Genomic DNA, 14,853 nt, shown 5'->3' on the forward strand with positions numbered 1-14,853 from the left:
CAGAAATGGAATGATGTTTGATGGTACTCTTGTATAGTGTTAGAAAAATGTGGAAGCCTGAATAAAAAGTAAAATAGTATTTATCCATATTTTTATGGAATTAAAAAATTTGTTTGTTGGTAGAAGTAGCTGGCTGCATCAGCTGCAGCATATATTGATGCCCCGTCGATTCTAAGTATTTACCTTATTGCAAGCATTTGTGTAGGTTACTATGAATAAACATAAATACTGATTTGTACGTGTTGCCCTTCCACTGACACAGAGATATATTACCTTACTTTGGAAGTCTGTACACCCTTCTACTTTGCATAGATGGCTAAAGGAGATGCAAGGCACCCTTCTTTGGAGAAGCAATTTAGAGGAGAGAAAAAGGACTTTGTGCAATTTTACAGTGTAGTCTGGGTGTAAGTAGGGCAGAATTTGGTCCCAGAAGTTTTATTCTCTGCACTATGAGGCATCATGATTTCCTTTCTTAACAAAATAAACCAGAAAAGCCCTTTGTTTTTACTGTTAAACTTTCCTTTTTTTTTTTTTTTGTAATAGGCAAAAATATATTTTTAACTTGTTTCTTTAGCCCTGCTTTTACTTTTTCATTGTTCGTCCTCTAGACCTCACTACTTCTACACCCTCTTTTTTGTCCTTTTTTTAATAAGGAATACTCCCAAAGAAGTATTGCTCGACTTTTTATGCTAATCTTGCTTCTATTTCAGTTCATGTTGACTTGGAGAATATGCCTTGTAAATAGGAATGCCAACTGATATACTGAATATAATCCTCAGTTTCTAAGCATTGATTGTTTTCACAGCATCCGTAAAGGGTAAGCTGGTTTACTGTCCAAATATCAGGGCTGGGAAACTGAGGCTAACAAAGACAGTATGATTTATGTGAAGCCACAGAGGGAATAAATGTTGGGTTTAGAATTCCTGGCTTCTGTTTCCGTGTTTGGACTCACACTGTCTCTCAAAGAAATACCTGATTCCTCTTAATATTGCGTACCTTTCCTTGTCTGTTAAATGTAGCTATTCAAAAAGTAGCTGGTACTCAATTCTCTCTCTGTCTGTCCTATTGAAACTAATGGATGCCTGCAGGCAGGCATAAGGTATCGTTACCTTTGACAGCCAGTATGTTTTATGTTTTAAATTATGTGTTAGGCAGAATTTTTGGATACTAATTTGATATAATGAGATGCGCTTCTAATATCAGCCCTAGTATGGAAAGGCCTTGCAGCCAGCCTACTCTTTATTTAAAATTATTCCATTTCAGATGTCCTAATGAGTGCTGTGAGTTGTGTAATTCTTTCATAATTTTCCCACGTTCCCAGATGAGAACTAGGGGCTGGAGTTTTTTGTATTTTTGTTTTGGTTTATTTCAAATTAGGGTGAGCACAGAATAAAGATCTAGGGGAAGAGTTTTGTGAAGCAGTTGCTATTGTGAGAATGGCAATTAAGGAAAAAAATATTACAGTTTACAAATGTTAGTGTTAAGGCAAGTCTTGATGCCTCTGCTGTTTGCCATTATCTTATAAATATCTTGACTCTGACTTTACAGTGCTGTTTATAGAATTTAATAAAGCAAATGTAATAATGCTGCCTGTGCTTTAATGCACAATCTCAATTGAGTTGACCAGAAGATAAATAGGAACAGGAATGATAGTGCGTTCCTACAGATTGTTTTTAATAAGCATGTTATTTAGTTGATCAGCCTAGTTCAGTAATGCCTCCTATCCTGCTCTACCAGACAAATTTATTAATGCTCCCCCCCCGCCCCCCATTTCTCTGAGAACATTGATTCCCTGCAGACATATCTCTATTAAACCTCTAGAAAGTCACAACTTCCAAATTAGATTAAGTAGCAGGAATGGTACTAGAAGAATCAAAGAAAATTGAGTGTGTTATTGAATTCATGCCACATTGTCTCAGGAAGAGATGGGAGTTATGTGTAGTGGTAACTTTTGTCCTTACTGTACTAACAAAGCTGTGGGCATTGCTGTCAAACCTAATTGTTTGCAGCGCATCAGGATAAAATGAATCTTTTCTCTTATCTAAACTCGCACCTAGTGAGATTTTACAGATGAGAAATAGATTTCAGATGGAAGCTTTACGATTGATCAAAATCATTTGCCATTATTTGCTGTACACAACCCTCTCCTAAAAACCCTACTGACAAAAATTTTAAAGCATCTGGCTTTGAATTGTAAGCAGACTTGCTTGTCATGCTAGCAGTTGCAAAATGCAGATATTCATTTTAAAGCTGCCTATTTCTCATTTTGATCTGACATATTAAAAAGCATATAATTAATGGTTGACATTAGTAATTAACATTAACTTTATGGTGCTTAATATGCCATCATTCATCCATCAAATAACTGGTATGCATAATGTCTTTGCATAAAGGCTTTAATTGCACAAAATGATCCTTCAGTTCTCAGGCTCTACGGTTTAAAGTAGTTGTAAATACGTTTTTAAAAGATGTGAATTTTTCATTTATTGAACGTAAACATTGTTTTTGTTTCTCCCTAGGAGTGTGCACAAACGTGTAAGCCAGGGACTTCAACTGGGGAACACGGCCCCAGACGCACAGCTTCCATTAGTGGCTAAAGAGCACCACCTTGCTGTCGCCAGTGCTCTCTGGAGAAATTTCTTTCCCTACTTGAAGAGCCAGAGAATGTCACAGATGCCACCTTCCCCACAGCTTGCTGATACAGCGGCAGGTTAGCATTGGCCCACCCTGTGACTTACTGGTTTTGGTGCTATTTTCTGGGTCACAAACTTTCAAGGATTTTGCATTTTGTGATATTTCTACTTCCATGTAGTGACTTAAATATGCATAAATGCAGAAAAGTAGATTCTATGCTAAATATCAAGAAGAAATATTGTAGTGTTGAATTACTTAATAGAATACAAACAGATTGAGAACTTCAAGGGGTCTGAAGCTATACAAGCCTGACTTCTTTTTCCCTACTAGTCAGATTATAATCAACGTTGCAAATGTTATACAATATAAATAAGAGTAACTTCTTTCACTATATCTAGAATTTACATCTTTTTTTAAAAGTTTATTGCAATTTTGTGTTTAACTATTCATTATGGTTGTGATGCAAACTAAGTTTTTTAAAATAATGTTTTATGTTTGGAGACAATTTTTAAAAGGTTGATTGCATGACTTGTTTTTTGCTGAACCCTTATGGTCATAAAACTATTTCATAATTCATTTTAATTATTTATCTTGCTTTACACTGAAGGGTTTTAATCTTGAAGTCAACGTTCCATATGTATGTGAACTCCACGTGCAACCAGTCAGCGTGGCAGTGAATAGAAAGAAATCTCAGTTTGATCTTTAACATCAGTAGCTAGCATTGTATTCTGCTGTTACAGTGAAATCTTGTATCCATTTACCTAAAATTTAGAGAGGTGTGAAACATAAAATATTTTTTTTTCCATCATGATATGAAGTTACAAGCTCAGAAGTACCGAGTTAGTAACAGAAAAGTTAAAAGGCCCTTCATGTGAAGCAGCTCTGCAGCAGTTAGTAGGTAACGTTAATGAAGGAGGCAGCGTGCAACGTAGTGGTCTCACACTGCTGAAGCATGTGTGGGAAACAGAAATACAAATCAAAGGAAGAGGTTGCTCATGTCAAAACTTTCATTCATTTCCTGCAGTGTCATATCTTTTTATTTTTCATTAACACAGTGAAATAGCAAGACGAACAACCTATTATAAACTCCACTTAGAATCAGGGGAGTGCAGTTGTGACCTGCTTTATAGAGATGTGGTAGGCAGTACTACAGAGGAAGGCAAACCCTTCCCGTGCTGTATGAGCTTCTTGCCTTAGAGGTTGCTGCCCGGAGGATAGATCAGCAGTCACAGCTCTCCTGCTCCCCCTGCCAGGCAATAGCCTGGCACTCACATTAGCGTTTCTGTCTCCCATTTCTCCTCCACCCGTGTTATGGCTGATGCTGTAGAAATGATGTGATAATCTGGAAGAAGTCTGGCACAAATTGCATCCTCAGTGAAGGCAGAGTGGTGACTCTGTATGACCTCCTTTTTTTATTCCAAGGCATGTAAGGAAATGTGAAGTCCTTCATAGCTTAAGGCAGTCTGTCCCTACACCATTAATTAAAATAGCTTCATCGTTGTTTCTGAAAACTAGCCTCTTCTGTCTAATTCAAAGTTACCTTCTCAATGCATACAGTTCTATAAATCATTATTTTAATAAATTAGTATTACATTTATATTTGGCTTGAATTGGAGACTTTGGGAACCAGTGAGCCCCTTTATTTCATTGCCCTCCAAAGTCAGTTTTCCTGACTCATTTGATGCCTCTCATTTCCTATAACCTAATAACTGCTCAGCATTTCAGATTACATTTTCTTCTGGAGTTTAAGTGCATTTGTTATTTGCAGCATAAAGAATGTGCTATATTTTTTTTTTATTCTGGTAGTGTTAGATGTAGATTCCACAGTAGACCTAACAGAAACAGCAAAAGGTTATGCTTCATTAACAAAAACTCTTCACAAAGTACTGTCCCAGTTTCTAGATCTGCTACTGTTATATGAAGATCCATTTTTCAAGAATAAGCTTGTCCATAGTGCTTTATTTACGCAGTAACTTCTGATACATGAAAGTCTATTCTAAAAATAGAAATGTACCAGCTTTTGCTGAGTGAATTCCTTCCAGATACAGTTCCTCACTGCGAGAAGTGTGTAAAAATAACAAATAAATAAAACTCAACCCTGTAAAGCCCAGTAATCGTTATGTGGGCAAGGGAAGAAGTGGTGGATGGAGGCAAGAAAGGGAGGCCAAGAAGGCAAACCAGCAAGTTTTTAAGACATGTTTTTTATTGTATAGGTGGTAAAACTATGCCTTCAGGATTTATAATCTGTGTTTTTGTGAATATATTTAAAATTGCATATGTTTGGATCCATTTTCCCTTCTTTACATTCAGTGTGTCGTGTTGATTTACAGACTCGTTGGGACAGAGACTTCATTTTAACATGTGTACAAATGCTATCTGTTGGAATAGTTGCCTAGTTTTAACTGAGAGTTCTGGTACTCCCAGACTGCATGTTATTAATTGTAATTAATTTTCAGTGCTTTTTAGTGAAACAGGGATATACTGAGAAACCATTAACACGGTGCCATGTTTTTCTCTCTTTTTAAAATCAGGTTTTACTCTCTTAGCTTTGGATATACCCAGCAAAGCCCTATCAGAACTCCAGCCACAGCCTGTTCTATCAATGATGCAGCTGTTTGGATGGGATGACATGGTGTGGCCTCAGCTGGTGTCAAGATATCTAAGTCACCTAATTCAAAACAGGTGAAAAACTGTGACTACTTGTTCTTCCAGTACCTTGCCATTCCTTCATTAGACTTGTGGAAAATGTTGCTTCAAACAATAATGTTTCATGAAGATGGTCCAGGTTCTTTGCATCTGCTAAAGTTCTAGGTTTCTTGAAATCATCTGGGACATTTCCCAGGGGATAGCGGGTGTAATTTGGGTTGGCTTGTTTGTTTTTAATGTGTAAATAGCTTAAGACACACAAAATTTCTCAGGAAGATAGGTAAGTATTTTGAAAAATTATTTGTCTTTTATATAGCAAACCACTTCTTCTCAGTGGAAACAGTGTTGTTACTAACAGATTTTGGGCAATGGGGACCTGGATAATATCTTCAGAGAGGTATTTCTGTGAAGAGTGATACTGCATCAGAGTGAAGTGCCTGAACCCATAACCTATTTTTAATTTGCACAGTTATAGTTATTCCACCCCCTTCTATGGTTGTTACAATCGGGCAAAGTTGTTACAGTTTGGCAAGGCAGTAGCCTGCTGCCCTGGATGCACTTGAATAATGTAACTTGGTAAATTTTAAAATTTCTAGTTAAAGGTACTGGTCTTCTTTTTCCTACCTGTTACACTTAACACAAAAACTTTATCTTATAAAAAGTCAAGATAAACATTATCACAGAAATCTGAAGATAGCTATATAGTAAGTATTCAATGTTTGAATAGCTTGACTTCTTCAAAACAAAGAACTTGTGCAGGAAGCTGAGGAGGATGGATTGGTCAGTGTTGAAAGTATAAGGAAAAGGATTGTAAGGAAACACATGCATTAAAACTTTCTTTTTGACAAGCCTGGAACACTTTCTGAGTGCATATTAATGTTCATGTAGCTCAGGTTTCCGAGACCTGCTAAAAGGATTCTTTAAATTAAATAATAGATTTAGAAAATCACATTCCTATGTTTTACATGCCAATGTTGAATTTTCACAGAATCACTGAATTTTTTTTAGGTTGGAGGGGACTCTTGAGGTCAGGTAGTCTTAACTTGTCCAGTGCTTCTGTTCAAGCAGGGTCTGGTAGAGCAGATTGCCCAGGACTATTCACTCAGAATTTTATATACCTAAGAAATTTTATTTGCTTTAATTAGGCCTCTATGAACCTTAGAGAGGTGGGTGGTGGTGGTGGTGGTTGTTGTGGTGTGTTTTTTTTTTTTTTTTTTCCCCCCTCGCCCCGCTTCTGAATCAGGCTTTGGAAGCAGGGGAGGTGAGAGATGAGAAAGAAAGAGGGAGTGTTTCTATGTCAGACTGTATTCGAAAGTGAAAAATGTTGCGCATTTTTAGGGTACATGGTGTACTAAGGAGCATAGCTGTAAAACAGGATATGGTAAAGACTATTTCAGTGTGATCAGCAAAGATGAGGCTATGGCCTTCTTGCAGGGAGATGTTGAGAGGTTGAATTTAGTTCCTCGTGTGTCAGTTTAGAACTCAGGAGAGGAGCGTTCAGTCCTCTAACTTACTGCATTTCTCTTGTGTGATCTTCATAGGGTGAGTTTCATGCAAAGTTGCAGATACCTAGCATGTGCTGAATGAAATAGGAGTTAAGCACATAAATACGCATTTATAATTTGAATTTTGTTGCTCTTCAGGTGAGATCAAGAAAATAGTTTGATGCCTAAACTGGAATTTTGGTATAATTTAGGTGCTTAAGGCTAATTACTTGTTCCCCCAGTAAACACTTAAGTGATTGAAAGCAGTTAAGTATTCATTAGCAATATTCATTAAGCACCTGCCATATTGTTATATATGTATCCATAGATACATTGATGTGTTTGGTGAGGTGACATTTACTGTATTTGGAACCATGGCCCAAAGCGTTCCTGTTCCACAGTGTTTGGAAGAATGATTGCATTAGCAAGCGCAGAGCATGCACATGTGGCTAGTACTGAGTTCCCCATACAGCCCTGTTGCCATAATTTCATCTAAAAATGCAGTTAGTTTTGATGACAGTTACCTGGTGTACATTAGCTGAGAGGCTAGAGCACTTGTGCAAGAATTTGGAAAGTCCAAGTTAAGCGGATCTTGTACTCTGAGGGAATTCAAACCTTTATTTTTCAAATACCACCTTAGAAAGGAATGAGAGGACCTTGCCCTCCTCTGGCAGGCTGTGCCATGGACTAACTGCAAATGTCAGGTTCATGGATCCATATTGAGAGAAACTGGCAGGAGAAAGCATGACTCCATAGCTTAGTGGTGATGGATATTTGTCTTTTGCTTACGTGTGTGTATGTTCTCACTCTTTCTGGTCCTCTCTCATACGTATTCACTCTCTCTCACTCTCTGCTTTTCTGAATCTTCACCTTGCTGGAAGTATGGGACAGAAAGCACTCACACAGAGGCAAATATTTTTGCCCAAGCTGTTGGGGTTGCGATTGCCCAGCCTCAAGGAGAATTGTCTGTTTCCCCTATCCTCAAGGCCAACAAGGTAAAAACTGAAGTATCTGAGACTAGGAGAAGGTATGTCACTACCTCATCAACAGAGCTGTAAGGTCCTCAGATTTCCTTGTGAAAGGACAGTAGGTACCTAAGATAAGACTTTTTTGGTAGAATTATACAAAAGTATTGTACTATAAATACTGTCATTTTATTATAGGCTAATGAGATGGCAATTTTTTGTAGCATGATTCCCGTACTTATTTACCTTAAGCAGTTGTAGAGCAAAACATATCGAAGTATCTAAGTGCTGGGATCTTAAGACTTCATGGTTACTGCGCTCTGATAATTTTCACATCAAACATTCTCAGTTAAAAAGTAAAAAGATTATTTTGTTGCTGATGCAAGCTCTGCCTGGTCTCTTTAAGATTGAAGCTTGTTCTGCATATGAGCTGTTTCAGTATCGATAATAAAGGTTCTGATGGACAAGCTGTGCCCTTGGGAACATGTACACAAGCTTTGGCATTTCTTTTGCAGTAGTGCCTAAAAGTTCTTCTCCAGATCTGTGATGTGTAGTGTGCGATAGTATTATAACCTGTTTAAGCTAACTTTGAGCATGTGTATAAGTTCTCTGGTTTAAAAGGACCACTTGACATGCTTCTAAGAGGTAGTTACTGTTCTTTCCTTTTTTAACGTTTAGGAGCATATTCCTCTCCAATTTTAGAAAGATGCCTAAGTGGCCTACCTACCAGCAAGCAAGAGAAACAAGAGTGAGACTACAGGAGAAAGTGTTTTCGTGAGCCTTTGGGGCCAAGTAGACTGGCTGTGTACATCAAAATTACATAAGGCTGGAATTGTTTATACGTTACTGCAAAGAGCATTAAGTCCATAGGCATACTGTTTTTTTTCTCTTTTGGTACTGGAATTTAATGTTCATTTTTTTATATTTTATTTGTTTGCATTTGGTCTCATTAATTTTGTCAATAGTACTTCAGCAGGCATGTTCAGACAAAACATACAGCTGTCATTGGTTTTAACTAACTGAAACAGAAAAAACCCTTTATTAATGTTGTTCAGTGAGAAACAGAATCCATCTGGACCTGTGTTGACTTTCTGTTGCAAGCATGAGTAAAAATTCAGTAGAAAATAAGTAGATTTATATGTACATATATCAAGAAAAGAGTGCAAGCATTTTCCATTAAAGTCGAAGCACCTAGGACTGACCAGGGAGGAAATCTCTCAAATAAAAAGGTGTAACTATTTTCAAGAAATTTCACTGACCTGAAGCACACACGGAGCTCGTCTGATAGGAATTGGAAACAGGGTGCAGAACAGACCTGCTGTCTGTTAGCAAGGAGTTTCTGCAGAATTAATGATGTGGGGCAGATATGCTTGGGAGAAAGAGGCTACAGCAGCTACTCACAGTGGTAAGGCAAGAAAAACTTTGGGAATACTGAACAGTAGAGTACAGGGATTGTGCTTTGAGTACTGATGGTGCCATTGACTCCGGCCTGACGCTGCCTGGTAGAACAGTAGCGAGTGTTTGATTGAAAGTATATGCAACGAACTTGCTGTATATATGTGGGAATGTGTATACTCGTGTGTGTATACATACATAAATGCATACATCTGTAAGTGTACATCAAGTATAGCGGTTTCTTTTCTCATCTCCAAGGTGCCTTTTTATGTTTCCCTTTTTGATTTGTTTCTAAGATGATATGTCTTTAATTGCTAAAGCAGACCTTCTCTTCTCCATCTTTTGTGTAGTTAGAACTAAGCAGACTTCAGAGTAGCGTGGGGCACCTGACCTAACTTTATATGAAAGGCTGGAGTGTTGATATGAAGTTCCAGCTTGATTCAGATAAACTATTTCCAGCATTGTTCACTGTCAATTTAGATAATACTATCAAATTATCCATTGTTAGAACAAGACATTTCCCATTGTGTGAATTTTTCCCCCTCTGTTTTGTTTTATGTAGCAAAAGTCCATGTATATATGTTTTTATATTACCATGTGTGGCATTACTAGATTTATAATGTTCTCTGTATTTAGGCATTACAATATTGTGAGCAAAGTCTGTAGAGTACACAGAAGGAATGCCAGTTGGCCTTTGTGTTACTTTATTTCTAATTGTTTCTGTGCACTGTTTCTATATGTGTACAGCCAAATGAGACACGCCACTACCTTTTTGCATACTTTTATTAGATCTCTTTACCTTTTTCTTCCTCTTCTACCTATGCAGTGCACTGTGTGAAGCTTTTTCTAGTATGGGATATACATCCTATGAAGCTTTGACAGTACGTTCTTGGTTTCGATGCGTTTTGCAAATGTTCATAGATCAACCAAGTGGTATGCTGGCCAAGACAGATGCTGAGCGAACAGTTGGTAAGTGTTCACATTTCCCTAATGTTTGCAGTAACGATTCTATATTGCAAAACTGGCAAACATTTTCAGCTAATTACAAAATGTATTTTTGTTTGTATTCCTTTACTTTTACCTAATTACAAAATGTGTTTCTTTATGCTGCTTGTGCTATTTATTGATAGTTTGCCTGCTCTGCATATGACAAATTTATCACAAACAAAGATAAAAGAGCTTGTTTCCTTGGAAGCAAAGAACAAAAACTTGCTCCCAAGGAGACAAGCTATTTTTCCCCCATGGAGAAACTGCTCTGAAGAAAGTGAAAATCTGAAGTAAATAGTCAGAAATCATGCTGTGAATGCCCTAAAATAAAAAAAAAAAAAAAGGAAAAAAAGAATCCAGTTGCCAAGTAATTCTTCCCTTTTCTCTATTGGATATTTTGCTTTCTTATAGCAATACTTAATGACTTCTATAAAGCACTGCAGTCCTAATTATTTGTAGAACACATCTTCTAGTGACTACTTTTCATACACATTTTGTAGATTCTGAAGAAAACCATCAGTAAAATGAAAGACTTGGTTATACATACTTAATACTCTTCATTCTCGTGTATGTGTATTAGAAACATAACTAGTTTAGAAACATTCTTTGTCTAGAGAGATGCAGTCAGTTGCAGAATCTTTGTATTTCTGACATTTTAAAATCATGTTTCATTTTATGATTTTGGGACTAAAGTAAATTGAAAAGCATAACTGTATGCTATATTTACTGCTGTGCTCTCTTGTAACAACAGGGAAAGCCTATATGGAGCAGCTGACTGAAATGACAAGACTGATTTTTAAACTCTCAGAAGTAGAAAACATTCTTTCAAAGAGTCATGTTGAAGAGTCAGTTTTCAAGCAAGACCCTAAAAATGCTCTAGTTCAATTCATTAAGGTACTGTACACCTGTGTTAGCTTCATCCAACAATTTTAGGGAAAAGGAATTATGTATCAGATTTTGTTTGGTGTACGAAAATAAATGACCTGCAGAAACCTGGTAAGAAACTTAGTAAGTTTATTTCTATTTATTTCAATGTTTCTGTTTTCTCAGGCTGTTGGTAGAACTTACAGCGGCCTTCAGACCCTTCCTGAGAAATCTGCCATGGTAGCAAAGACTCTGGAGTATTTAGGTGATGTATTAAAGTATGTAAAACCTTATCTGAAGGTAAAAGGACCTCCAGAAGGTCTGCAGCTTACATATTGGATCATAGGTAATTATTTTGCAACCTCTTTTCTTTTAGGAAATAGTTTTAAAGAATCAATAAAATGTGACTTTTAATACTTGTTTTTAATTTGTACTGCTTATCTTAATGGTTTACAAAAGCAAAGTCACCAAGATACAGTCAGATATTTAATTTTCTTTTGCTGTTTTTCTTTGGTTTTTATCCTGATGCCTAACCTCCGTATGTTTTTTTAATTACCCTGCAAATCAGTGTTTTCAAAAGTAAGATGTTTTCATGTCTTTTACCACTGAAAACCACCTGTTTTATCTAAACAAAACCAGAAACAGTGACAAGCCAGAGAAGCAGTGTTATGACATGCTACATTGTATTTATTGGAGTTAGGACAGTGAACAGGTTGGTTTAGGAATGTAATTTGCTTCCTTTTAAAACTTTTTTAAGGGTCAAATTCTAGTATTTGTTAATTAAAACGTGGAACCACTGATAAGATGGAAAAATGAGTGCTGTTTATTATGAATGAATGTGCCAGTCTGACTCACCTTTAAAAATAGGGTAAACCTTATGTATCTTAAAGACTGAGTTAATGATTTGCATGTACACACAGTATACTCATGATGATAAGGACTACAGTGAAAAGCATAACCACGATGCACAAGGTGCAACAAATGTAATGGAATATGAATTTTATAAAATACTTTTCTATTGCAAGATCTTCATATTTTGTTATACAAGATGTATGTCACATTAAATGTTTTTAGATACCCACACGTTGGGCTGGAGCCATGTAAAGTAATTTTAGGCTGGTATTTTCCTTTCTGTTCTTTACAGTAGGAAATGATTAAGCTTCAGTCATGTTGTGTGCAAGAAATTGTTCTTTCTTTTTAGTTAAGAGACCATAAATAACGTTTAAAAGAAAAAAAATATTTAAGTGTATTTCAATCACTTCTCCACATTCTGTGGACGTGTTATAATGTAAGGAAAAAGCAAGAAATTTAACAAATCTAAACACCTCCTGTCTGTGGTCAGATTGTGTTTTCTACTGTCCCATACATCACAGCAGTGATAATAGAAGGAGTACTTCTAGCTAGAATGAGCATGTTTCTTTCAAAGCAGGAAGCTTAGAAAACATTATTAGAAGTATTGTTAAGTGCTCGTTCTCTTTCTCTATGATTGATCACTGTGTTTTCTTTCACTCCACAAGATTAATGTTGTTTTGCAGTGTTTTTAGAGATGGTAATGAATGACTTTTATAGATTAATAATATCTTGTAACAGCCTACTTTTGATCTTTTATTATTTTCAGTGTTTTAAACCTTTTTTCTTGGGATATTCCTGTATTTCAACCCAGCAAACTTTTTCTTGCTTTCCATTATATATAAAGTTAAGAATGTCTGTGGGAACTGCTACATAGAAATCTTGGTTTTATTTGATCTGTATTTTGAGTATTAACACTCACAAGCATAGAGTTATTTTCTCAAGAAAAATTGCACCTCACCTGCAATAAAGATGTTTCTCAAAGTTAGGGTATTTACACATCAACACCTTTTTTCTTTTTTTTTTTTTTTTGCAACTCAAAAGGTAGATCTTAAAACTGTCTCAAAGCTGCACAAGTGATACATTAATGTGTTGAAAACAAGAAAGATGTTCTCTGAGGCTCTCATTCTGTGAACTGAGAGCCCACAAAGATCTGGAGAGACAATGATGGTTTAATGGAGTTGGCTGCCCCTCATTCTTTTTAATCTGCTGAATTAGATGCCTTAAATACAATTGGAAAGATATTTAATGTTTTCCTAACACTGAATTGCTGTGTGAGTAGTTGCTGATGTGGCCACGGTGGGGTTAGATAAACGTGAAGGGAAGGCAAAGGCAGTGTCTCTCTTTAAAATGTGATGAATGCACACAGTAAGGTAAATGCGTGTGTGCTGATTGCAGTAGTATTATGTATCAAGTTCAATTAATTTTTCTGCATGAATGTGAGAGACTGTCCTTTCTTTAGCATTACTGTACTTTTCCTAAAGCAGCCTCACTTGCCTAAAAACTTGTAATGTATTGAATCAATTTAGTACTTTCATTTTGCTGAACTGTAAATAGACTTTGAGTCATCTTGACTGGGCTTTTTCTAAGGGGATACCATGGAATAAGTATATGAGAGTGAGACATTTCAGTTGTTGTTGCTACTCTTGGATTATCTAATTTAACATAATTGCCTCTTTAGGCTTTCTTAACTTATTTTTTTTCCTGACTGTAAATTCCTTTGGGATTTCTTGATTTTCAACAGGATGTCTGGTAAAGTTCTGGGCACCGATACTGGCTACTTCCAAATCGCAGCAACTCTTGTTCCGCATCGTGGATTGCTTACTGCTGCCACACTCTGTGCTCCAGCAGGACAAAGAGCTGCCTGTGGCTTTGCTGTCTGCCATTCAGGAAAGCCTACCTCTTTATCTTCAGGTAAATATCTGCACTCTATTATCAGCAGACAAACATATCTTCAGGAAAAGATTCATATTGCAGAGGATGTTTTCTTTTTCCCTAATCAAGACAAGTGTTGACTGAATTTAAAGAAGCATCAAGAGGAGATTTTTCTTCTTGTAGAAGTGGAAGGAAAAATGCCACCCCATTGGCTTTCCTGTCATTGCATGCAGCTATGCTGTGGTACACTTCAGAGCTGCTAGTCTAATCGCTGTATGTAGAAAGCTTTTAGCCAACCTGCTGTTTACACTGGTCTCTGATGTGAGACATTTCTGAAACAGTGGATCAAATAATCGTAATATGTAGCAAGGCACTTGTTGAGATGACAGAGCAAACACGTTTTAAGTCATCCCTGACTTGGCTAACTGTAGATACTTAATGATGAGTTACTCTTTTTTTTTTTTTTTGTTTGCTCTTAGGAACGAAAGACAATCCTCTGCATATCATGGCACTGTTTTATCTTAATAGTTTGAGAATATGTTTTGCTGAATCGAGTTCCTGCTGCTTATGCTTACATGACTGAAGCCTTCTTGCCTGTTATTCCTCCTATTCTTCCCTCAGTTTGCCTATCAATCTTGAAACTCTGTAAGGCTTGTTGATGCTGTAGAAAGAGACTAATTCCTGCTGGTGAGGAAGAGAAAATAATATATTTTTTAAATAAATAAGTTGGCATGCTTTTCCTTGTAAATCCTTGGGTCTTTTTTTTTTGCTTCCTATGTTCTCTTTCCTTTTAGTGTTCGTTTTGATTGCCATCTTAACTGATTACTTTACAGGATTGTATTGTGAAACAGTGCAGTGGTGACATTGTAAACATCCTTATTCCTTTCAAAAGTTGCATGGTGATCGATGGCATGTCATATGGAAGTGAATATGATTATATAATGATGTGCAGAATATGACTTGCCTTACTGCTCAGTAGGTATTTTCAGTAGCTATATACATGTAGGACCATCTGGACACTGATATTACCACAGAGTGTGACTGTCTGCTTGCTAATTTGGTATTTTAGTCGGAGAGCACTGTTTCTCTGTAGTCTGCACATACGGATGTAGTTTTAAGATGAAGCCACTCCAGTTGGTTTTGAAGTCCAAGTG

The 14,853-nt window shown here is 36.7% G+C and overlaps 1 protein-coding gene across 1 annotated transcript in view; it reads left to right on the forward strand.

The window, feature by feature from the left end:
- Positions 1-14,853, forward strand: part of MMS22L (MMS22 like, DNA repair protein) — a 94,626-nt gene that overhangs the window by 64,239 nt on the left and 15,534 nt on the right. Inside the window, exons 14-19 of the mRNA XM_074819507.1 lie at positions 2,520-2,710; positions 5,166-5,316; positions 9,951-10,093; positions 10,863-11,005; positions 11,162-11,321; positions 13,569-13,738. Of these exons, the coding sequence (XP_074675608.1) occupies positions 2,520-2,710; positions 5,166-5,316; positions 9,951-10,093; positions 10,863-11,005; positions 11,162-11,321; positions 13,569-13,738 (958 nt within the window). The remainder of the gene's footprint in view (positions 1-2,519; positions 2,711-5,165; positions 5,317-9,950; positions 10,094-10,862; positions 11,006-11,161; positions 11,322-13,568; positions 13,739-14,853) is intronic.

This window comes from Strix aluco, chromosome 3 (genome assembly GCF_031877795.1).
Source record: "Strix aluco isolate bStrAlu1 chromosome 3, bStrAlu1.hap1, whole genome shotgun sequence".
NCBI lineage: Eukaryota > Metazoa > Chordata > Aves > Strigiformes > Strigidae > Strix > Strix aluco.